We start from the raw sequence: 23,954 nt of genomic DNA, 5'->3' as shown, positions 1-23,954 counted from the left end.
GCCTAGTCAGTGAGGAGCTGAGTCTCTGGGCCACTCTTACATTCCATTGCCCATTGGCACGTTGTAGAAGTTAAAGGTTTAAATCATCCTAGCAGTTCTATGATGACTTATTTTGTGAATCCAGTTTTCTTCACCAAAACCCCAAGAATTTTAAGTTCAAAATAAGCTTGGTAAGTATTAAGCACAACTAAATATGGCATAGATCAGTGGCCTCTCTTGGCAATATCAGGGACCCTCAGTAAACACTTAAATTAGTTTTATCATGTTACTTAAATACCTACAAGTATAAAACTAGTAGAAATAAATGCCTTTTGGTTATAGCCCTTAACTTGAAATCAAAGCGAATTTTTACAGTCTTTTTTTTTTTCTGGGTCATGCTGCTCAGCTTGTGGGATCTTAGTTCCCAGACCAGGGATAGAACCCGGGCTCATGGCAGTGAAAGTGTGGAGTCCTAACCAATGGACAGCCAGGGAACTCTCCTCAAAGCAAATTTTTAAAGAAAATTGAAACAAATATTAAAAACAACAAAATTCAAATTAACAATATTAATTTAAGGTTTGTTAAAACTAAATTGCTGACAGTTGGTTTACTGTATAAAGCTGTAGCCTCATATCCAGTTCTAGATTTAATTTTCTGTATTTTTATTTTAATACTAGTAATATGAAGAATGCTTGTTCATAATTCCACAAAACATTAGCTTTGAAGTTGACTCAGGATAATTTGGCCTCATAATTAACCAAAGTTCTGCAAAGAGCAACCAAGAATGACAATTTAAATAAAATATCAGTTGATAATTTTATAAAACTATCTTATTCCAGTGAAAGTTAATAATGTAGTATTGTTAATTGAAATTTGAATCAAATGGGTATCTAATCTGATAAATTCTAGAACTGGAAATAGAAACATTTTTCCTTATATGGAAACTATTGTACTATTAGTTATATGCTGCCCCTATACAGATGAAAATAGGATTCAATAAATATGCTTGAGCGGCACAGGCTTTAAAGTTCATAATACTTCTTAACTACCAAGTACCACCTAGTAACCCAACTTGTCAGCATGTCGCTATTCAAACTACAGTGAAATCTTCATTTGTACAGAACATGGATATCATCGGCTTCAGTTGGCATGAACACAATTTACACAGCAGTTCTCTGCTGTAAGTTAGCCTATAAAATGATATGGCATAGTATCCTTATGTAACTTTAAGATAATCACCAAAATGTACACTAAAATTTAAAAAAATATAGAAAACTTCCAGTCTCCCAAGAACACATTTGTGGACCCCAGAGAAATGAAAAGAGAAACCAATCAGTGAGGATCATGAAGAACATGGGCTTAATAAGCTAAGTGACAAAGAATGAGGATTTAATGAATAAAACTAAAGCCTTTAAAATAAGAAGTAAAATTAGAAAAGAGGTCATTGTAGACATGGAGACTGTCCAATCTGAAGCATGTATATTGAGAAATAGTGGGAAATAACAGGGGGAACCACCACATAGAATTAATATTGAACATGGTTGGAAACAGGAAGCCATTAAAGATTTTAGATAAAAATAGCACTTAGAAAGAAACTTCTGGCAAGTATGGACTTTTTTTTTTTTTTTTTTTTTTTTTTCAGTACGCGTGCCTCTCACTGTTGTGGCCTCTGAGCACAGGCTCCGGACGCACAGGCTCAGCGTCCATGGCTCACGGGCCTAGCCGCTCCGCGGCATGTGGGATCTTCCTGGACTGGGGTACGAACCCGTGTCCCCTGCATCGGCAGGTGGACTCTCAACCACTGCGCCACCAGGGAAGCCCAAGTATGGACTTTTTAAGAAAAGGATTTTGAAGGATGAAGAAAAAAACCAACACATCTTTTTCCTAAAAGTTCTGAAAGTTCTTTATATTTATATTACAGTTTCACTTGATTTATTATTATTTATAAATAGAGCAGGTAATTTTCAAAGTAAAATTTTTCTGTTCTTGATTTTCTTCTTTAAAAATTGGTACTTTGAATATAAGATCATACTACTGCCTTTCTATCAGAAAGGACATGTGCTTTAGACTTGTTACCAAGGAAGATCAGGATTTCTGAACTACCTTAGAAGTATAGCAAAATCACATAAAGACAAGCTGACTGACATACCAGAAGCAACAAATCATGTTCCTAAGAAAATTATCTTATCAACCAGCCACAAAAATTAAAAACTCATCATTTTTCACCATAGGGAGTCATGAGAATTTTCCTTTTTCACAAGGTAGCAAAAACTATTAACACATTTATTGTTAATAACTCAGGATAGATACCTTAACATATGAGTAGTGCCGAAAGTTAAATAATTGTAACTTAAGTTCCACATGTTAAACCTATTGTATAAAATTGGGTCCATTCGCCTGTATATAACCAGTCAAAGGCTTTATAATATGCAACAGCTCTATTATGAAACCATCTTTTCCCACACATTACTAATTATATAAAGTCCAGTTTTTTTAAATGGACTAAAAATAGCTACATGTTCTTTGCTTTAAAAAAGAAATCAAAGTCACAACTTAATTGTTAAACCTGAATTAAGATTAAAATCAGATCTCAGGAATCCCCTGGCAGTCCAGTGGTTAGGACTCAGCTCTTTCACTGCCGGGGCCTGGGTTCAATCCCTCGTTGGGGAGCTAAGATCCTGCACGCCCAGTGACGCAGCCAAAAACAAAAACAAAACAAAGAGATTAAAATCAGATCTAGATCTTGATTGAGTTCCATCCACTTCAAGATTATGAAATCCAGGTTAAATTATCTAAATTCTTCCCTTATTCTAAAAAAAAGATCACGCATACACTATCCCTTTTAGATAAAAGCCTTTCTTTAACATATATTATAAGGGCATTAGTGAACTAAGTTCTGTGTGCAAGTATCTTTTCCAGATGGTAAGCTTTGGTTGACATCTGATATGGTCAATTGCTGTCAGTCAAGTCCCAGGAGTTTCTGAGAAGATCCAAAATAAGAAATAACTATTTGTGGACTACTTTAACGTGTCTGCCTCTAGAGATATCAAATGAATTGACTGTTCTCTTGATAGTAGAATGCCTCTTAGTGATTAAGGGTAAATGGGATTTCCAAAAGGCTTTCAGACGATAATCCTTTACGAATGTAATACGGAGGTTATAATGCAGTTTAACAAAAAAATATATTCTATATGAAACTATCAGTTTCATATATTAGTTTTCAGAACCAATTTAATATATAAAAGACAGAAGCCATAAAGTTTGTTGACTCGAAGTTGACTTTTCCCCAGTATTTTCCAGTATATTAAATATAATTTAACATATATGTCTGTGGTATTCAGGGGCTCTCTGTGTAGACAAAGTTTATTTCTAGGGACCACACTTACTATGTCCCACTTCATAGGATACAGATTGACCTGAAAAGGCTAGGTGACAAATGCAACCCACAAGCATATACCCTTAAGGACTAGGTATTAAAACAGCAAACCTAATCACCAAATGATACAGGTAGAAGAGATGAAAGTGACAGTCTCTGGGCAGCAGGACTGGGAGATAGGGAGAGGTAGGGCTAGTGGTACTGAGACCTCTGAGCACATCAGTAAATTGATGTAATTAATGGCACTGGAGTCTTTAAACCAGAGGGCAGGTATTGCTATGATACAATAAAACTAAATTGGATAAATAAATCTGTTAACCGAAACCAGTTGCTAAGCATCCATTATATGTAAACCACTGTGCTGAGGGAGTCAGGGAAGGCCCAACCATAAATTAAGATATTAAATTAGATGAGTTTTTAGTCTCCTTCTAGTTCTAAAATTGATAATTCTATCTATATTAACTCGTCTTTGAAAGCGTATATATATATATATATATATATATATATAAATATATATAACAGAGATAAAAATCAGTAGAAAATAGGGAGGGTGGCAGGGAGATGCAAGAGGGAGGAGATACAGGGATATATGTATACATATAGCTGATTCACTTTGTGATACAGCAGAAACTAACACACCATTGTAAAGCAATTATACTCCACTAAAGATGTTAAAAAAAATCAATAGAAAAAATGTAACATTTACTCAACTGAATTTCTTTTAAAAAATATTTATGCCTATGAAGTACTCTACTACTTAAAATTTTCCATTTTTCTGAGTCTTCTTTGATCATTATCATGGAAATAAAATTTCAATTGAGAAAAACATGTAAACAAAACTAGCCACATCACCAACTCTTATTACCTTAGAGCTCCAGCAGGCACAACCACTACACTATCTCTGTATCCTGCCCCTTGTAAATTGAACAAAACAATGAGCTTCTATAGGAACCCTGAGCCAGACAATAATACTTTTATGAGGGAAAAAAAGCAAACTTTACTTTTTTTTTTTTTAAACCTTTTTGGTGTCAAAGTTAAAAGCTGTAACATGTTAGCGCATTTGTTTTACTTCTTCAGGATGGAATAATTTGCAAAATCACATTCTTTTATTTTAAACACTTCTATTATTTAGTTAGAAAACTTGTTGCTTAATATGCAAATCTCAAACTAGGGGAGGGAGGGAGGAAATGAAGCTCAACAAACACAACAAAATAAAGTTGCTTTGCAGTGTTGACGCTGCCAGGCTTTTTGTAACTCTACTTGAAAGTAAATGTGACTTGTCTGTAGAGAGTGCTGCTTCAGCAGTTCCAAATGAATTTCAAGTCTGTGCTCCATATTTTCTCTTTTATAACTTTAATGTATTCAGCAACACTGAACTGACAATTTAAATAACTACATTTTTAAACAAAGGAAGCGTTGATGTTAATGCATGAAAATGGTCCAAAGCCCTGGGAGCCCCGGTTCCCACCACTGTTTATTCTGACAACAGGATATAATTGCTTACTTACTTGGCAGCAAATTTAACCATCTGCTTGCTTGCGTGGTCTCCCACGGCTGCAAGAGCCTGGACATTAAACTGCTGCTGACGTAGGACTAAGAAGCACTGCTTCCCTGAAGAAGACAGAAAGTACGTAAGGGTATTAAGGACGTGCTACTTCAGGTTTTACAAAGAAGAAAAATGCTTCTCTACTTTATAATTGGGCCCAAATTTACTATCCCCAACAGGGACATACACATAGGTATCTGGCTTTGACAGCCAAAATTCCCATACTCAGTTAACAAGCTTTAAAGAAACCCAAGTTTTTCCTACGCTTTTAAAATGCTTGTTATGAGGATGTAGGCAAAGCACCGATTTCAAAAAATATTATCAACCAAGAAAATTATTTTGTCATTGTATGGACTTATTAAACAAATTTCAAGTAACTTCAGATCACTTTCAACATTCATTCAATAGCTAGTATATTCTACAGGCAAAGGTACTATGCTAACCATCATAAGAGCCTCAATGATGCAACCATAAAAGTAGTAATAAAGTGCTTAGTCACAAGAACATAAACATTCTACGGGGGTGGTTCATTTTATTTCCTACCAAAGTACATTTCAAAGAGCATTTAGAATAACAGGCTAGCTTATTTCCTGTTCTATTTTTCTCATTTTTCCTTTATCGTCTTCCTAATTCTTCATCCTTTATAATAGTTCCACTTTTTTTTTTTACTCCAAGTAGTTTTTTTTTTTAATTTTTAAAAAATTCTTATGTTTTTGGCTGTGTTGGGTCTTCGTTGCTGCGCAGGGGCTTTCTCTAGTTGCAGCAAGCGGGGACTACTCTTCGTTGCGGTGCGCGGGCTTCTCATTGTGGTGGCTTCTCTTGTTGTGCAGCACGGGCTCTAGGCACGCAGACTTCAGTAGTTGTGGTACACGGGCTCAGTAGTTGTGGCTCGTGGGCTCTAGAGCGCAGGCTCAGTAGTTGTGGCACACAGGCTTAGCTGCTCCGCAGCATGTGGGATCTTCCCAGACCAGGGCTCGAACCTGTGTCCCCTGCACTGGCAGGCGGATTCTTAACCACTGCACCACCAGGGAAGCCCTACTCCAAGTAGTTTACTTTGTCTATAAAAGATCATTCTCTTTATGCCCTATAACTAGTTTAATTTCTACATAATACTGGGCCTCTTGACTCCCCCTCCTTTCATAAGCAACTGTCATTCTTTATTCTTAACCTTTTGAAAAATAATATTCATAACAGATCCAGTCACTCACCATCTTTGTGACAGGGCTTTTCTCCAAAGTATATCCTTTTTAAAAGTCTCTGATCAAGTTTTAGGAAACTACTTCCTCATAAAACACGTTAAATCTTTTCCAGACCACTTTTTTCATCAGATTGTCTTTCAAAACGTCAAAAGGTTTTGTTGTTTAAACTGAGAATTATTTTTACACTGAGAATTAGCTTTGCCTCCCCTGGTCCCACCAAAAAAAAGCAAAAACGTAAGCAAACTTATAGTTAATACTTTCAACATACAGTTTTGAAATGCAAATCTGAGAGCAACTGTGAGGTTAAAAAAAGGTTGCAAACAGAGTGCCAAGATAGACACAATCTATGGACTGCCAAGTCATATATGATTGACATATTTTTACCACTAAATAGATTTTATTTTCCCTTTCCTTTGGAGTATGATCCAGTCGCTAAGTAAAATCTTAAAAAAGAAAGTTACATGAACTGAACAAGTTCACAGGGATTTTAAGATGCTGAATGGATAGAGAAATCGGCAAATGAATCAAATGACATTATCTCAAGAACTACTGAAACCACAGCCAGATATTAGCCCACTTAGAACAGAATGTTAGCATGAAATGGAAGGTAACGTGCATGATTTAGTAAGTACTTTAGCTGCTCTAATAGTGCAGACAGAGGAAGCACTGACCTGGCTGCACTACAAAGCAATCTTGTGATGAACTCCAGTGCTACACAAAGAACTTGAGAGAGAATGGAGGGCTCTATAGTACTTATAAAGGGTGAGCACAGGAAAATATCTTTAGGTCAGCACTAAGGGGTGACATTTAGTGTAAGGGTTTGGTAAAGAGTAAAATCTTTTTAATCAAAAGACATAGGATCATATCCTATCATTTCCTATGAAGGGGCCTATTGGAAAGTATTAAACTAATTATGTCTCAGTTCTTCATCTGCAAAATGGGAGAAAATAACAGTATATTACTCATGGGATTTTCTTTGAGTTTTCATTTATAATCTTGAAGATTATATAAGTAATAAGTTTAGAGTTGTGACAGGTACCCAATTAATGTTAACTGTGAATTAATGTTATTAATTAATATTAATCGTTATTACTATTACTAATAGCACCACTGCCACTGCCACCTACTTATCTGAAGACTGATGACCATTTCTGTTTCACAGCTGAATTACTATGTCCAAAAACTATGGTGGGTGCTGGGAACACAAAGTAAATATTTGTGACACTCATGATAGACTATTACGTGAAAATAGTGATAAACCCATACAAAGAGTACAATCATAAATTTTTATAAGAAAGATATTAAAATTGACTGTGTAAGAAAAAACCATCAAAATGTGAAGTTGATGGTATAGGAAGAAAAACACCAAAATGTGGCTACTAATGGATGGGGAAATCACAGGGAATTATTCTGTTCTTCATATTTTCTGAACATTCTACAATAACCATGTACTACTTTCCAAATCAGAAAAACTATTTTTTAAGAGAACAATACAATCAAAGAGGTAGGTACAGAAGAAACGTAAGGGTTGAAAGAAATCGTGGCCATGTTCCAGATTCAACACAAGCAGTGAGTAGAACCTGGGAAGTTCAAGAAGCTAAACATAGAAGCAAATGCACTCGTAAGACCTGACATGCCTGCTAGGGAAAAGAAATCATGAAATCAATGGTTATGGGTAAAGTAAAGTAAAGAATGTTCACTGTTCTCTTTTAGTGTTTAATGTGTTTATTGTATGTAATTCTAAGAATTAAACCTTATTTTTTAAAAAAGCCAATAGATGGGAGGAAAAGGGTAGAGAGGTGAGACCTCAGCATATCATATTATAAACCTACAGTAAGTAAAAATGTACAGAAACAGCCAGATTAATGCAGCATAAGAAAGAAGTGAGAACAGACCCTATTAGAGCAAAGAGATTCTAATTCTAGATGGCATTCAGGAGATAAACTAAAAAACTGAGTAAAAACTGGAACTGAGTATCAAACTGTACAATAGAAAAGGGGAGGACTTTCTAAGTAGAGCAAAAAAACCACTCTGGGAAAAATATATGTAATTGCTGAATGACACATAACCTATATGAGTCAATATCTTTAATACATAAAGATCTTAAAGATGTATGAGTAAAGAACACTGAGATCCCAATAGATAAATGGGTAATGGACTAGAACAAATACTCTAAAAGAAAAAGAAAAAAACCTAGTAAGTAAACATAAGGAGAAAAATATTACTGGAAACGAAAGTAATGCAAGTTGAAGCAAACAATGATGATGACACATTATACCACTCATACTAGTAAAGATTTAAAAATATACAATATCATACAATGCTTGGGAGAATTAAGTGAAAACCGTTCCTTCATAACTTGTTGATAACAAGGTAAACTTGTACAATGCTTTCAGAGATCAATTTGGCAGTGGGCATTAAAAATGGGCTTAAAATGTTCTCTGATTCAAGAAATACATTTCTTAGAATATATGTTAAGGAAATTAAGTATGGAAAGTCTTAATGACAAAGATGTTCATAAAAGAACTATTTAAATAAAAGAACTGAGGTTCTATTATTACTCTCTATTTATGTAGTCTTCACTACTGCAACAGATGTGAACTCTAGTGCTATGGTCCCAAGTTTTCCGTGTTCAAAGCACTTCTAAATACTAGAACCTTGAGATTTCTCTGGTGGCACAGTGATTAAGAATCCACCTGCCAATGCAGGGGACATGGGTTCGAGCCCTGGTCCGGGAAGATGCCGTGGAGCAACTAAGCCCGTATGCCACAACTACTGAACCTGTGCTCTAGAGCCCGTGCACCTAGAGCCGGTGCTCCGTAACAAGAGAAGCCACCGCAGTGAGTAGCCCCCGCTCACCACAACTAGAGAAAGCCTGTGCGCAGCAATGAAGATCCAATGCAGCCAAAAATAAATAAATTTATTAAGAATAAATAAATAAATACTAGAACCTCGATGGTACACTCAGAAAGACTTTTAAAAGACTTAAAAAATTAGTACTGGTTTCCTGGTAAACAGAGCTGTCCACTCAGACTACCTCTTATCAAGTATTTTTGACACCAAGTTCTTGAAAGGTGTTAGTAAACAAAATTGTTCTTTGTCTCTGGTTGGTGATACACTGCAATTCAATGTCTTGCAAGGCATTTTCTTACAGACATTGGTGAGTGATAACAAGGGGCAATGTGTGTGTGTGTGTGTGTGTGTGTGTGAGAGAGAGAGAGAGAGAGAGAGAGAGAGAGAGAGAGAGAGAGAGAGAGAGAGAGAGACATCCCTTTTATGTAAATTTAAAAAACAAAGGATATGCTATTTGAAAATGCACTTTTTTCCTGAAAGAATACACAAGAAACAACAGTGGCTATTTTGGGGGGAAACAGATTGTGATCTGACAGACGAGCTAGATTTGTGAGACTTCTATTTGTCCTCTTTTTTTTAAATTGAAGCATAGTTGATTTTCAACAAATTTCAGGTGTACAGCAAACTGATTCAGTTATATGTATATATTTTCAGATTATTTTCTATTACAGGTTATATACAAGATATTGACTATTGTTTCCTGTGCTATACAGTAAATTCTTGTTTATCTATTTTATATATAGTAGTGTGTATCTGTTAATCCCATGCTCCTAATTTATCCCTCCTCTCATTTCCCCTTTCGTAACTGTTAAGTTTGTTTTCTATGTCTGTGAGTCTGTTTCTGTTTTGTAAATAAATTCATTTGTATTATTTTTTAGATTCCACATATAAGTGACATAATATTTGTCTTTCTCTGACTTCACTTAGTATGATAACCTCTAGGCCCATCCATGTTGCAGCAAATGGCAATACTTTATTCTTTTTTTATGGCTGAGTACTATTTCATTGTGTGCATGTGTGCGTGTGTGTGTGTGTGTGTGTGTGTGTGTATTGATATATATATATGTATGGCACATCTTCTTTACCCATTCATCTGCTGATGAACACTTACGTTGCTTCTATGTCTCGGCTACTGTAAACAGTGCTGCTATGAACATCGGGGTGCATGTATCTTTACAAATTAGTTTTCATCTTTTCTGGATATATGTCCAGGAGTGGGATTGCTGGATCATAATGTAGCTCTATTTTTCATTTTATATCTTTCTATATATAGGAAGTTAATTTTTACTATAGCCATATATTGTTTTTTATTCTAAGAAGCAATTATGTAATTTCTCAGTTTAGCAAAGAGTTCTCACTGCTTAAGTTAGTAAAGGAATTTTATAAGACACGTTAATCAACTGCTACGTATTATTCATCTTTCTTCATGGAACTCCCCAATCAGGAGAGAGTTTATAGAAAAGAAATGAAACTTAATGTTTAAAACAGCTGAATGAATTCACTGCTTAGGTATCTTAAATTTAAATCCTTAGCAGTTAAAAATTTGTGTTGCATTTTGAGTCAAGTTTTTAAAGAGGCAGTTTATTTCTTAAATTTACGCAAGAGGTCTGTTTTAGAAAAATGTAAAGTTGGAAACCTTCCTTTACAGCACCAGGTGCAATCTTTATTTCTAAGCTGAAGAACAAACATGGTAGGTTGCCAGAACAAAAAAGTTTACTCTCATCTCCATTTTGGTGATGGCTCAGTAAGGAAGTAAGCCTTGGTGGGAGAACTAGTTATCAAAGATGTGAGGCAATCTTATGTTTTCATCTCTTCCTACTGTCTTTTAGCTTGCCAAGCTCCTGAATTTATTATTTAGATAATATACCTTCACTTCCTAATAACCAAGATTAACATTTTCCTTCATCGCTTATGTTAATCAGTTATGGAATAAACAGCAAAGACCTAAATGTTTTAAAGTAGTTTCCATTTGTTATTTTCCCTGAAATATTCTTGTATGGCTATAAGTCGATGTTCTGACCTTTGGTATTAAAAATCCTAAACTATCTGACTACCTAAATAAAGTAGCTATTTCGGAAGTATATGTTAAGTTTTTAGGAAGAATAGTATTGAAATAGAATTATCTTGTGCCAATGACTTCCATGTAGTATGTATAAAATTTGAAAGGAACCGTAGATATTTCAATTACTTTTTCAATATGCTCATAAGCTTTCACAATCGAAAGAAACTAATGTTAAGGTATCATTAAGAGTTAAAAATTTCTCCTTGCTCCTATATAAAACTCTTGATTTTATGGGTGTGAAGCATAAACCTATTGTAAGAAATCTGATTTTTAATCTCTAAAAATGTGTAAAACACTGCCCTTAATTTGAGGAGAAATATACAGATATTTGTTATATAAACAGACTAGGTTTTGTTTTTTTTGCTTAACAGGATTCTAGTTGTCATACTTTTGACACTTTCATTTCCTTATTCATAGTTTTTTCAGAACTTTGCTTTACTTGAAATTGCCAGCATAGGTTGTCTGTCCAAGTCCAATTTTAATGTGATACTACTTCTGGAGTTAGAACACATGAATGATTCCAAGTAAGTCATATTTATTGGTATAATTTTTTCCATGTAAGGAAGAAGGGAGTAGCAGCAATCAGGGTTCTGCAAACTCAAAGATTTTATTCATTTTTTCAGATAATCTTCTTTGGCAGAAATAAAAAACATTGACAATCATTACTGGCAAGAATGTGGAGAAAGTGGTACTGTCACATACTTGTGGGAGTATCACTGAGTATAGCTTTTTTGGAGGGTAATCTGGTATTGGAAAATTTTAATATGCGTATGCCCACCCTTCAACCCAGCAATTTCACTTCTAGATATCTATCCTACAGAAATACTGCCTTATGTAGATCTATAACTAATATCATGGAAGTATCTCCAAGAAACACTGTTAATAGAAAATAAAAAAAGTTGCAGAGTAACATGTAAAAATACGGTATCATCTACATAAAATAAGACAAAACACACACAAAACAAAGAACCTTTATGTATGTGTATGTGTGTGTGTGTGTGTGCACATATGTGCATTAAAAAGAAAGATTTTTGGAAAGACAACGAACAAATTATTAAGAATTAATAGAAAGGGCTGGGACAAAAGATAGGCAGTAGAGAAGAAAAAGGAATATAATTTCTGTACTCTGAAAAATTCATGTGAAAATACTTTGTATTACTTGGGTAACTTACAACTTAAACACACATACACATACATACAACCTTAAAAACAAAGTAGAATTTTCCAAGTAAAAATTATGAAAACCAGATTAATGCAAAATTCCAAAAAAACATATTATTGAAACTTAGCTAAAAGAATACTACCCACACCTTTACCAAATTCAGTTTATTCCAAGAATCCAAAAATGGTTCAATGTTAAGAAATCCATTATTGTAAATCACTAGAATTACATACAGTTGATTCTTGCTATTTGTGGTAGTTATGTTTTATAAAGTCACCAGAACAATAAATTAGCAAATATTGAGCCATTGCTCCTAGGGGAAATATAGGGTGAGGTTTCTGTGAATGTCTGGTTACAATATTTTCATCAGTCCATCAATACACAAATTTGTTCTGTATGTATTTCTGTTTAAAGACACCTTATTTAAAATATATATAGTTGATTCATTAACATAGAACTCACAGCCAACAGCACTATAACTCATGCTTGGACAAAACTTAGCTAACAACCAGTATTTTCTCCATAATGCATATTATGACTCCCTTGCATTTAGGAACACTAGAAAACACTTCAGCACTATGCTTGGGGGCCATTTTAAACAGTCAAATCACCAACAAAAAGCACAAGGTTGTGAAGAACGTGGCATTAAATAGACTATGAAAAGGACACTTGTTTACAAGAGATGATACAAGGCAGAGCTTCACTGTTTTTAACCTCAGCTGAAAATGTGTGCACTGGGAGACTCAAATTTCTTACCACTCTGCTCATGCGAATGTCTGGCATGTCTGTGAATGACAGTGAAATCACTGCAAGTATTGATTTTGGGGTTACAAACACATGTTAGCAAGTAGGTGAATTTGCAAATATACAATCTGTGAATAATGAAGATCAACTGTATTTAAAATTTTTTATTATGTGGAAAATTTCAAACAAACACAAAAGCAAAGAGAATAGTATAATGAATCTCTGTATAAATATATTCAGCATGATATTTTGAGGGAAATAATTTCTGGAAAAGGTCTGATAAAATTTAATACCTACTTTTGATAACAGAAAACTTGGACTAGAAGAAAACTTCTTTTGACCTACTTTTTAAACTTTGGCATTGTTTTGTAATGACATTTTATGCAGAACACCTAAAGTCATGAAGTAACTCAGCAGGAATTTATATCTCCACTGTTTAAAAAATTCTTCATTGTGAGAATCCCTGCAATACTGGAGAATCCACTGATTATTGCAGAGAAACAAGAAATAAGATAAACATTTGAAAGAAAAGGACAAAATGATCGTTATTTGTAAATGATATCAACACCTACCTACAATCCTCACGTACCTCAACGGTTATCAATTCATGGCCATTCTTGTTTCAGCTTTGCTCCAATCCACTCATTCCTCAACTTCTGCCCCAATCCACTTATTCCTCAATTCCTGTACTATTTTGAAGCAAACTCCTGCAAACCCTCTATTATTTCATCCATACATAATTCAGTAAGGATCCCTAAGAGAGCAGATCTTTTTAAAAATAATGTTACAACAGTACTATTATTTCAACTGAAAAAAAAATTTTCTTAACACCAAATATCCAGTCAATGTTTAAATATCCAAGTCTCAGTGTCTTTTTTTTTTTTTTTTTTAACTGTAGATTTAAATTAGGATCCAAATAAGTGACTGGTTGAGAAACATCTTAAATCTGTTTTAATCCATAGGTACCCCCTTCCCTTTCAATTTATTTCTTGAAGAGACCAGGTCGTTTTTGCCCAGTAGTTTACTACTAGACTGTGCTGATTGCATCTCCATTGTCATTTAACATGTTCCTTTGTCTTGTAAGTTGCTGGTTATTGCTAAAGGCTTAATGAGATTCAGGAACAATTTTTTGGGCAAGACTACTTCATTGGGTAGTGTTGTGTTCTTTCATAAATAGACATAAAATATTTCTGGTTGTCTCTCTATTATGTCGTTAGCAATCACTGATGATCAATGTCTAGATAATTCACTGGGGGTAAAATGATGATGTTCCAATATTCTTCATTTTATTAGCTGGACACTTCTCTAAAGAGACACTTCCCCGTATCTACCATCTGGTTAGCCAGTGATATACAATTCATACAGAAATGATACTTCCACTTTAGTATTTACCAGGTTTGAAAATAATGAGCTTGTTCCACTGATGACCAACTAGGTTTTCTGTTTGTTTGCCTTAGCATTATTATAAACTTATGGATTTAAACGTATCTGGTGTGTTTCAACTCACTGCAGTTGTCCTTACTCATATTCAAACTGTTCCATTTTTTGGATGAGTGTGAAGGGAAGTATTTTTGGTTCAGGCTTACATGTAGCATGTGTTCTATCTTTTAATTTGCTAAATAACTATGTTTAGGAAACAAGGTGCCAGTTTGGAGAGAACAAAGGTTCCTAATCCAATGGGAGAAAGACAAGTAAATGAAGGATTACAGTGCAATGCGATTATCTATTGGTCAAATAAATGGCCCAACCTTTCAGGAAGGCAAATCAACAGTTTTTAAAAAGTTAAAATTCTACTAGCATTCTTCTCAAAGTCCAACAGTATTCATCTACTTGGGGGAGGATACTGGAAGAATAGATAAACTCTTTTCTTTTTTTTTGCCACGCCATGTGGCTTGTGGGATTTTAGTTCCTTGACCAGGGATTGAACCTGGGCCCTTGGCAGTGAAAGTGCAGAGTGCTGGGACTTCCCCAGTGGTCCAGTGGTTAAGACTCTGTGCTCCCAATGCAGAGGGCCCAGGTTCAATCCCTGGTCAGGGAACTAGATCCCACATGCTGCAACTAAAAGATCCCGCACGGCAACAAAGATCCCACGTGCTGCAACTAAGAACTGGCATAGCATGCGTGCATGCATGAAAAAAGAAAGGAAAGAAAGAAAGAAAGAAAGAAAGAAAGAAAGAAAGAAAGAAAGAAAGAAAGAAAGAAAGAAAGAAGGAAAGAAAGAAAGAAAGAAAGAAAAGAAAAGAAAGGAAGGAAGGAAGGAAAGAAAGAGAAAGAAAGAAAGAGAAGAAAAAGAAAGAAGAAAAAGGAAAGTGCAGAGTCCTAACCACTGGACTGCCAGGGAATTCCCGATAAACTCTTAATAGTAGTGATCCTGAGAGAGTAAGATATATATGTATAAAATGTTGGAATTTAAAAAATAATGGGCCTGTATTAATTCTATAATAAATATTTTAAAACACAGAGTAAGAAATGCTGTACCACAGAATGTATTAAATAGTACAGAAGTAATTAACTCTGCTAGGGAGACAGAAGGTGTCCTAAAAAGCTTCTGAATTCTTTTCATATTCCACCAATTACTATGAGAATTTGGGCAAGGAGCTTTATCATTCTGAGCCTTAGTCTCCTCATTTATAAAGTGGAATAACAGTGCCTATTCTGCCTACTTCACAAATTTGTGGGGATGATCAAGTGTGAAAAACTGTGTGAAAAGTATAAAGTTATAAACCAATATAAGTGTCACTAATACTTTCAGACAATTTGGAACACTAGGCTAGGACAATTTTCCATAAGGAACTGAGGTTTGTCTAAACTCCCCTAATATTTCTTCTTTGTTATTAATGCTAAATTCTTAGTACTGTCCAAGAGAACTTTCTACAATGATAAAAATATTTTGTGGGCTTTCCTGGTGGCACAGTGGTTGAGGGTCCGCCTGCTGATGCAGGGGACATGGGTTCGTGCCCTGGTCTGGGAGGATCCCACATGCTGCGGAGCGGCTGGGCCTGTGAGCCATGGCCACTGGGCCTGCGCGTCCGGAGCCTGTGCTCCGCAATGGGAGAGGCCACAGCAGTGAGAGGCCTGCATACTGTCAAAAAAAAAAAAATTTTGTATTTGTCCTGTCTGTCCAATACGGGAGACAACAGCACTCAAAATACAGCTGGTGACTGAGATATAGAATTTTAATTTTAATTTAAATAGCTAAATGTAGCCAGTGAGTACTAGACAACCCAGTCTTAGCCTTATCTTTCTTCTAACTCTCTTCCTATCTAAATATTACAAATGTAAGAATATTAACAAATGAAAAACTTCTGAAAAAACACTCTTTACTTCAAAAAATTAAACTTTTGAGAGGTGCTAGAAAAGTACCTTAGAGTCTTAGATTTCATCTGAGTTTTAAGGCTAAATTGTTTTTAAGGATGTCTTATAAGAACCTAAAATTAACTAACCATGGACTAATAGTTTATAGTGATTTAAGAAGGAAAACAGGTGTTTTTGTTTTGTTTTTAAAGATTTACTTTGATCTGTGAGAAATTTGCAAAACAAAAAATTCAATGATTACCAAAAAAGCTGTAATCATTTAATCAATCTTACCTTTAGCTCTGCTTGTATGAACCCTTGCACGCACCCAAACAACTTCGTCAGCTTTTTGTACTGTCAAGTCACTAATTCGAACCAAAACTCGATCTGCAGCAAATAAATGAAACAATCTTGTAATTCAGAATTCACAAAGAGATCAAGATGAAAATTATTTTGATTTGATAGCTAGCATAGTACTTGGTATTATCTTAAATGATTCTCAATATCTAGCAACACTTTTTTCTTTTGCTTTTCTTTTTAATTGGTTTATAACATTGGTTTATAACATCACGTTAAGTTTCATGTTTATAACATTGTATTTCAACATCTATACACATTACAGCACGCTCACCACCAAAAGTTTACTTTCCATCCATTACAATACAGTTGACCCTGTTACCCATTTCACCCTCCCCCCATGCTCCTTCCCCTCTGGTAACCACTACTCTGCTCTTTATCTATGTGTTTGTTGTTTGGTTTAGTTTGTTCATTTATTTATTTACTTACTTTTACATTCCAAATATGAGTGAAATCATACAGTATTTGTCTTTCTCTGTCTGACTTATTTCACTTAGCATTATACCCTTAAGGTCCATCCATGTTGTTGTGAATGGCAAGATTTCATCTTTTTTTTATGGCTGAGTAGTACTCCATTAAATATACAGACCACATCTTCTATATCTATTAATCTGTTGATAGGCACCTAGGTTGTTTTCATATTTTGGCTATTGTAAATAATGCTGCAGTGAACATAAGGGTGCACATATATTTTCAAATTAGTGTTTTCATATTCTTCAGATAAGTACCCAGAAGTGGAACTGCTGGATTATATGGTAGTTCAATTCTTAATTTTCTGAGGAACCTCCATACTATTTTCCATAGTGGCTGCACCAATTTACATTCCTACTCACATTGTATGAGGGTTAACACCTTCTCTCACCTTCCATATGTAGTCTGCCTCAAGTTTTATGAATTGTACATCTTAAATATATCTCTAAAATCTATCCAATTCTCCTTCGTCTTCACTGCCACCATTCCAAAGCAAAGTACTATTATTATATCTTGCCTAAACTATAGCAAAAGCCTTCTAACTGGCAATCCCCTGACCCCCTAATTCAGTCTACATTGGAGTCAAAGAGATAATTTCAAAATGCAAATCTCCTGAACACTTCAATGACTTATAAAGCCAAATACAGCCTGTGCTGAACTGCCTGTGCCTAAGTGGACGTGGTATTTTTGCTTGCCTGCCATAGTATGTAAGTCAGCTAGCCACATGGGGGAATTCTCTGCCAGGCCTGGACAGTCATAGTGCCTCGTTCCCCAGGACACACTGACTCATCCAGAGAAGGGCATGTTACTCAAACTGAGCTAATCAAAGTCCTTCTCTGGTACTTAATATACAGATAACGGGAATGAATCTGTCTTCCCTGGGGTCGCTGAGCTGAGATGGTGTAAGCCCAGGGCTGCAGCCACCATCTTTCCTACTACCTGAATTTGCAGGATGAGAGAATGAGGTCAACAGCCTAATGGATGCAAAGCCAAGAAATAGACAGAAAGCCCCATAGATAATGCTCAAACCTCTAAATCCTATCATGCCTTATGCCATCTCACACTTTGTTTCCTACAGGTATGTGAACCAATAAATTCCCCTTTTGGCTATCGGTGAACCCCAACAATTATGCCCCCCAATGCTAATAACAAAGTACTACATCTATCTAGCATCCCCCAGACAGGAAAACTGTGAAAAAACTACGATGTGAAGATAGTGATACAAGGCAATCATGATCCCAAAATGATCCAGAAATTATTCTGTTATTGTTCTAAATATGCAATAATTTGAATATTAAAGAAAAAGATATAAGTATTAATTTAAAATATTTTAATAGGAATGATACTACAACATCATGAATGATAAAAGACCACTATTCTCAAGGATTATGGTGCCTAATTGTAACCAAATTTGTCAGTATGACATGTAGTAAATCCTAGTTACTATAATACTAAAAATACCTTTGTGGGGGATATTATAATGAAATCAAATTATAAATATATTTTACCTACTTTGTCTAAATGTATTTATAATTTGTCTCTTGAAGTAAAGATGTAGCTTAGAGAGACCCTGATTTACAGGAGAATACCATAGATCTCATCGCCAAAAGCAAAGAGAATGAATGAGAAATTTTGAAGCATTAGGCATCACAAGAGGATTTCTGCAAAACTCTGTCCATGGACCTTATGAGTTAAGCCAACTTCCACGTCTGCTGTGTAAACTCAGACAAAACCAAGTGTGAAAGAGAAAAGACAGACAAAGCAATTTTAAAAGACAGATCTGAAAATACCAAGATTGAAAAAGCAAACAACTTACTAGGCAATCAAAACTCAAAACCAAACAAAACAGAATAACATAAGTCTAAAAGAATAGACTTATAAATAAGTGGCACGATTATGGTAATTTTAATAGTACTTTGGAAAAGAAAGAGTAATGGCCCTTCTTTCATGTGTCATTCCAATTAATTAGCATAGGGGTTCTCAACCTTTAACATATCCACACATACCTGAGGCGCATGTCACACTCCCACCAGTATGACTGCCCGAGGCAAAGATCAGTGGCAGTAGGGTTTCAGTTTGAAAAACTACTACCTCCTCCACGGTTAAGTCACTGGTATTAGAATGAAAGAATGTGGAGAAATGGAAGCAGACAGGAAAGAAAACTTTATGTTGAACAATGTATTATGATTTTAACAGAGGTAAAACCAAGCATAGAATTTTATTGTTAGTTAATGTAATCAGATTACGTAGGTAGTTTATCCTCCTTTTGGTGGGGAGAGCTTGTAACTGGAAGACACTGAGTAGTCTGGATTTGCTAGCTAAATAGGAATAGTAATCATGGCAAAGGGTGACTGGGGCTTATGTAAGAGACAAATTCCAATAAGATTTTTTTGCATTAGAGATCAAGGAAGTCCAGTTCAGGAAGACAGTTAAGCCGAGAAAGAGTCTCATATGACTCCTCCTGCTTGTTCTGGCAGGGGTAGTCCTCTTCTATACTATATTGCTTGTATCCCATTTTATACTCAATTACTTTACTTCACTATCTTTATCTTTCGAAATGGTTTATTCTTAGCAACCTATTTTGCCCTTTCACCGCACACTTTTCCAACAAAGTTGGGAAGGAAAAGTGGTTTTGTGATCACGCAATAAATTAAATCCAAAAATAACAATTAAATTTGACTTGGGGTGTATTATTTTCAAAGCATAAAATTCACAGGCAGGCATCTAAATTAGAAGTACTTAGTGCTTCCAATGGGCCAGAGCTTAAAGGTCTGCAGTTGTACCAAAGTTTGAAAGACATAATTTGGGGTGTCTAACAAAAGAAAAACGATTGTTAAATAGTTGAGTAGGATAACTTTGTTGAAATCGCATATATAAAATAGAAACAAAAGGAAGACAAATGTTTACAAATAGAAAACCTACAGGTCTGAGAGAAACAATTAACAAGTCAATTTCAAAGAAATATAATAAAGTCAAGGAGGAAAGTAAAGGAGGTAGCTTCACAAAGCATGCAAAAAAGGTTGCATATGATGAAGGCAGCTACTATTTAACCATCTTTTATCTCCTAGGCCAGAGTCAAATCTTTTACATGACTACCTAGGAATACCTTTGTAATATAATTTACCATTTAAAATATACTAAAAATAAATAAATAAAATAAAATAAAATAAAATATACTGATTTAACGTATTTTCTTCCTTATCGAGATTAGGGACCCTAAATTGACAATGTCTGTGCAGGGTTATGGCATATGCTTGGCATTTAAGCTTTTCAGAACTATGCCTTCAGTTATGGCAACCTTACTTAAAACTTCATAAAGAACTTTCCTGGAATTAAAAAGAAAAAAAAACTTTTTTTATCACATAACTACTAACCTGGTTTTTCTTGTGATTGTATCATTGAAGATACTCCATATCTTTCTTTTGCATAATCCTACAAAAAACATTTTTACATTATGACTTTTTATTTAAACACTAATAGCATAGTAAACACAGAAATACAAATAACAGAAATAGATGAATTCATTTAAACTTTCAGGACCATTTTATCAATTCAGAGTAGTAGTTTTAAAGTGTGGAAATCTGTCATATCATTTACATATGCACTCCACAGACTCAGCTTCTGGTTAATTTGTTTTGGAGATCACCACTCCTGGATCGATATACCATACAAAATACCACTCTCAAACAAAATTTACACACATGTACAACACATCTTAACTACTTTCTTCAAAAAGGAGATTATAAACTACTTCAAAGCAGAGTTATAAATTTCCTCTGTGAAGGGAGAAGGATGAGGTACCACAGTTTTATTAACTTCCTATTACAGGAAGAGATGTTCAAAGAGAACAAACATTTAGGGGTAGGCTTTCTGAGTACCAGATGTCCAGTTTTTAGAAATCAGAGATGCTGGATATAAGCTAACTACAACTTTCCTTTTGTAAAACATCATCAAAAAAATTCACCAGCTTCCTGTTTCTAAAAACCATCTTCATGATATCAGGTTGTAAGTGGTTCAACACTGACAGTATGACACCAAAATTCTTGTTACAGATTTTAAGTCAGGAACAGGAAAAAGGAGACCTAGAGTCCAGACTGTTATTAACAAACTATACTTATTAAACTGGTAAGTGGCCTTTTATTTTAATCTCACTTTATCTAGAAAATGATCTAAGATCCTTCTAGCTATAAAGTTATACAACTCTGCCACAATGTCTACCTTATACATAGACCTACACTATCTGCAAAGGTGGTTTATATAACTAATCAGATCAAGAATACGCAAAAATGGTTTCCTTAAAATTTACAAGGTAACTTAGGATGTGGATGAAACAATTAGTTTCTGTCACTACAGCTATTTGTTGGAATCCTCTCCTTTAGATTTGGAGGATATTAGATTTTGTGTTTATACCAAAACAAACCAGACAACATGTTAAGGTGTTTTAAGGAGTTTTTTCATTTTTTTGCGAAATAAAAAAAATACAACTTAAAGACGAAGATAACTCCAGCCCTAACAGAAAGATACAGTCACACAATGTAGCAGGAGGGCAGCATAAATAGGTTACAGCACGTGAACAGAAAAAAGGGGGTCGCTTATTAGTATTGTTCATATTTCAGCACCCCTTATTCCATCTAATGTTCTTAAAATGACCTTACGCAGTTTATCACAAATTCATATTTCCTCAAAAGAAAAATAAGGAGCCAGGTAGGGATCCCAATTTCACTAAGAGCACACATAACTTGTAGAATGGTTTCAAACTTTCACTTCTGAAAAGCACTGAAGGACCACAGGGTATTATGAATTACATAGATGATTTTGGGTCACATCATCTCAAAGACTTCAAACGCATTCTCTGCAAACTTCCCTACCTACCTTACTTGGGTTACTTAGGGGAGGAAAGAAAATAAAAATGAGAAGTGTTCTTTAAAGCTGTCACATGGAAAATGGTCATTAAAACATGCTGGCAGATCGTTTTACGAAGTACTGTCATTACTTGAAAAACATTAGGAACACGAGGGCAGAGCAAAAATCGATTACTAGTGGACATTAAAAATTTCCGGGGAAGAGATGGATTACTCGAAGGACTTGCCTAACTCAGGGAGGTTAAATGTCACCCCGCCGCTCCTACTTCCGGGGCAGTTGGTACTTCACGGCGCCCCCCCCCCCCGATCCCCCAGTCCCGGGACACGCTTCCTACAGGCCAGGTCTCCCAGGGGCCCCAGTGAGAAATGCGATCCGGAGTGGGTCTGGCCACGCTGCTAGGACAAGGGCACTGGAGGCCCGGTGAGGGCTCTGGGCGCCGGATCCCAGGCTCGCGGCCTGCACGCAAAGTGCCGACAGGGATCCAGAGGCTAGGGCCCCGCTCACCATACTCCCTCCCTCAGCGCGGTCCGGCCCAGGGGTCTGTCCTCCCAGGCCCAAGGAAAGAGAAAACCCACTTCCGCCGCGTCCATGATCTCCCGCGGCTTCTCCTGACTCTTGCGGCAGGCGCTGGCGCTGGGCATCTGGGCAACTGGACTACGCAGCGAACGCCGCCCTCCCTCGCAGGCTTCCGTAGGGCAGGCCAAAGGAGAGTCCCCCTCCCGCAGAATCAGAACCCTCCCTGCCCTCCCGTTACAGCACACGCACTCGGAATCCTCGTGGAAGGTCGGCTCTGGAAAGATCGCGAGAACCGCAGTTCTCTCGAGATTCCGGGGTGCTGTAAAGCGGGCGGCTGCGCGCCGACGTCTCTCTTCTTTCCCCGCCCCTACGGGTGTTTGCCTGGAGTTAGAGGGAATCCCCGGGAATTACAGTCTCGCGGGATTGACTCTGAGGCAACGGGTCCCACGGTACCAGCAGGCGCGCCCTTGCAAGCCATCACTTTTCAGCCCTGTCATACCTGCGAAGTCTACTGTGTTGTCTTTCAGCCCTATTATTTACTCCTCCGCGCTTTAAGAGCGGCTTGTTCACTAAAACATCCACCCATGCTCAGAACTCGACTTTTCCTCCCTTGAACTCCTCCGCCTTCAAGACTCCCCAGTGACAGTGTAGCTGCCTGGACTCATGGCAGACCTCGTCGCAAAAAGCTGCTATGTACTGGGACACAGGAGTGCTGAGTTATAGGCAGTTGGCTTGCTAAGGTAGGTTTGGGTACTGGTACCCAAGTGATAGGTGTAAACACAATGGCGGAAACCCGCACATAATTGCTCTGATTGCCTGGACCTGTTGCACAGTTAGAGGCGATGCAAAATGTTGGTTGTCCAATGGATGAATCTCCCCAAGTTAGGCTTAAAAAAAAAATTGCCATCCATGAGCCTCTTATTGCAACTGAAAGTAATTTGGGGACTTGGTTAAATACTATTTCCTCTGCTATGCTTCTTTGCACTTTGTCAAGTTTTAACTATACTAGTAGTCTTAGCCTGGCACAAAGTGGCACACTTTATACTTGTTCAGGAGTGCAGATAGAGCCTAGTGCAAATGAAAGGGCTCTGGAGGCTACTGCATTCAGGTCCTGGGATACAATAGTGAGAAGACAGGCATGGTCCCTGCACTTGTGTAGCTTATCATCTAATTACAGGTATGAAGTAGAGGTACCAAGTGCTATGAAAGTTTCTTTTAGGGCATTCACCTCAGGCTTCTCTGAGGAAGTGATGCTTCATCTAAACTCTAAAGTAGGAGTAGGGGTCAGCCAAATGAAGAGGGGCCTAAAGAATATTTAAGCCAGAGGGAGTTAGGGAGAGAAAGGCCATGGCTCAGTTTTGGATGTAGTGCATATGAGACCTTCAAGGGGAGAATATCCAGGTGACCTCTGGCTTTGTGGGATCTGGAGCATAGAAGAGAGGTCTGGGTTCCAGATAAAGATGGGCAAGACATTGGCGGGTAGGTGGTAGTTGAAGCCCTGGACTAGGAAAGAGAATGTTCTAAGAAGAGAG

General features: G+C 36.4%; 1 protein-coding gene across 3 annotated transcripts in view; it reads right to left on the bottom strand.

Annotated features, from left to right (window-relative positions):
• The window catches only part of DARS (aspartyl-tRNA synthetase), a 67,479-nt gene extending 44,773 nt beyond the window's left edge, over positions 1 to 22,706 (bottom strand). The window contains exons 1-4 of one of the 3 annotated variants that reach the window (XM_029225201.1): positions 22,672 to 22,706; positions 20,418 to 20,475; positions 16,510 to 16,602; positions 4,864 to 4,966 (exon numbers count right to left, since the gene is read on the bottom strand). In XM_029225201.1, coding sequence (XP_029081034.1) covers positions 4,864 to 4,966; positions 16,510 to 16,602; positions 20,418 to 20,442 — 221 coding nt within the window. In that variant the 5' untranslated portion in view covers positions 20,443 to 20,475; positions 22,672 to 22,706. Of the gene's footprint in view, positions 1 to 4,863; positions 4,967 to 16,509; positions 16,603 to 20,417; positions 20,476 to 22,481 lie in introns of those variants that run through there. The other 2 variants (XM_029225200.1, XM_029225202.1) reach the window with 2 other exon arrangements.
• Between the last annotated feature and the right edge of the window lie 1,248 nt (positions 22,707 to 23,954).

Source organism: Monodon monoceros, unplaced genomic scaffold, assembly GCF_005190385.1.
Source record: "Monodon monoceros isolate NGI ecotype Baffin Bay Population unplaced genomic scaffold, NGI_Narwhal_1 Super_Scaffold_16, whole genome shotgun sequence".
Classification (NCBI taxonomy): domain Eukaryota; kingdom Metazoa; phylum Chordata; class Mammalia; order Artiodactyla; family Monodontidae; genus Monodon; species Monodon monoceros.
The sequence above is the reverse complement of the archived record's forward strand: the minus strand, read 5'-3'. Positions and strand labels throughout refer to the sequence as shown.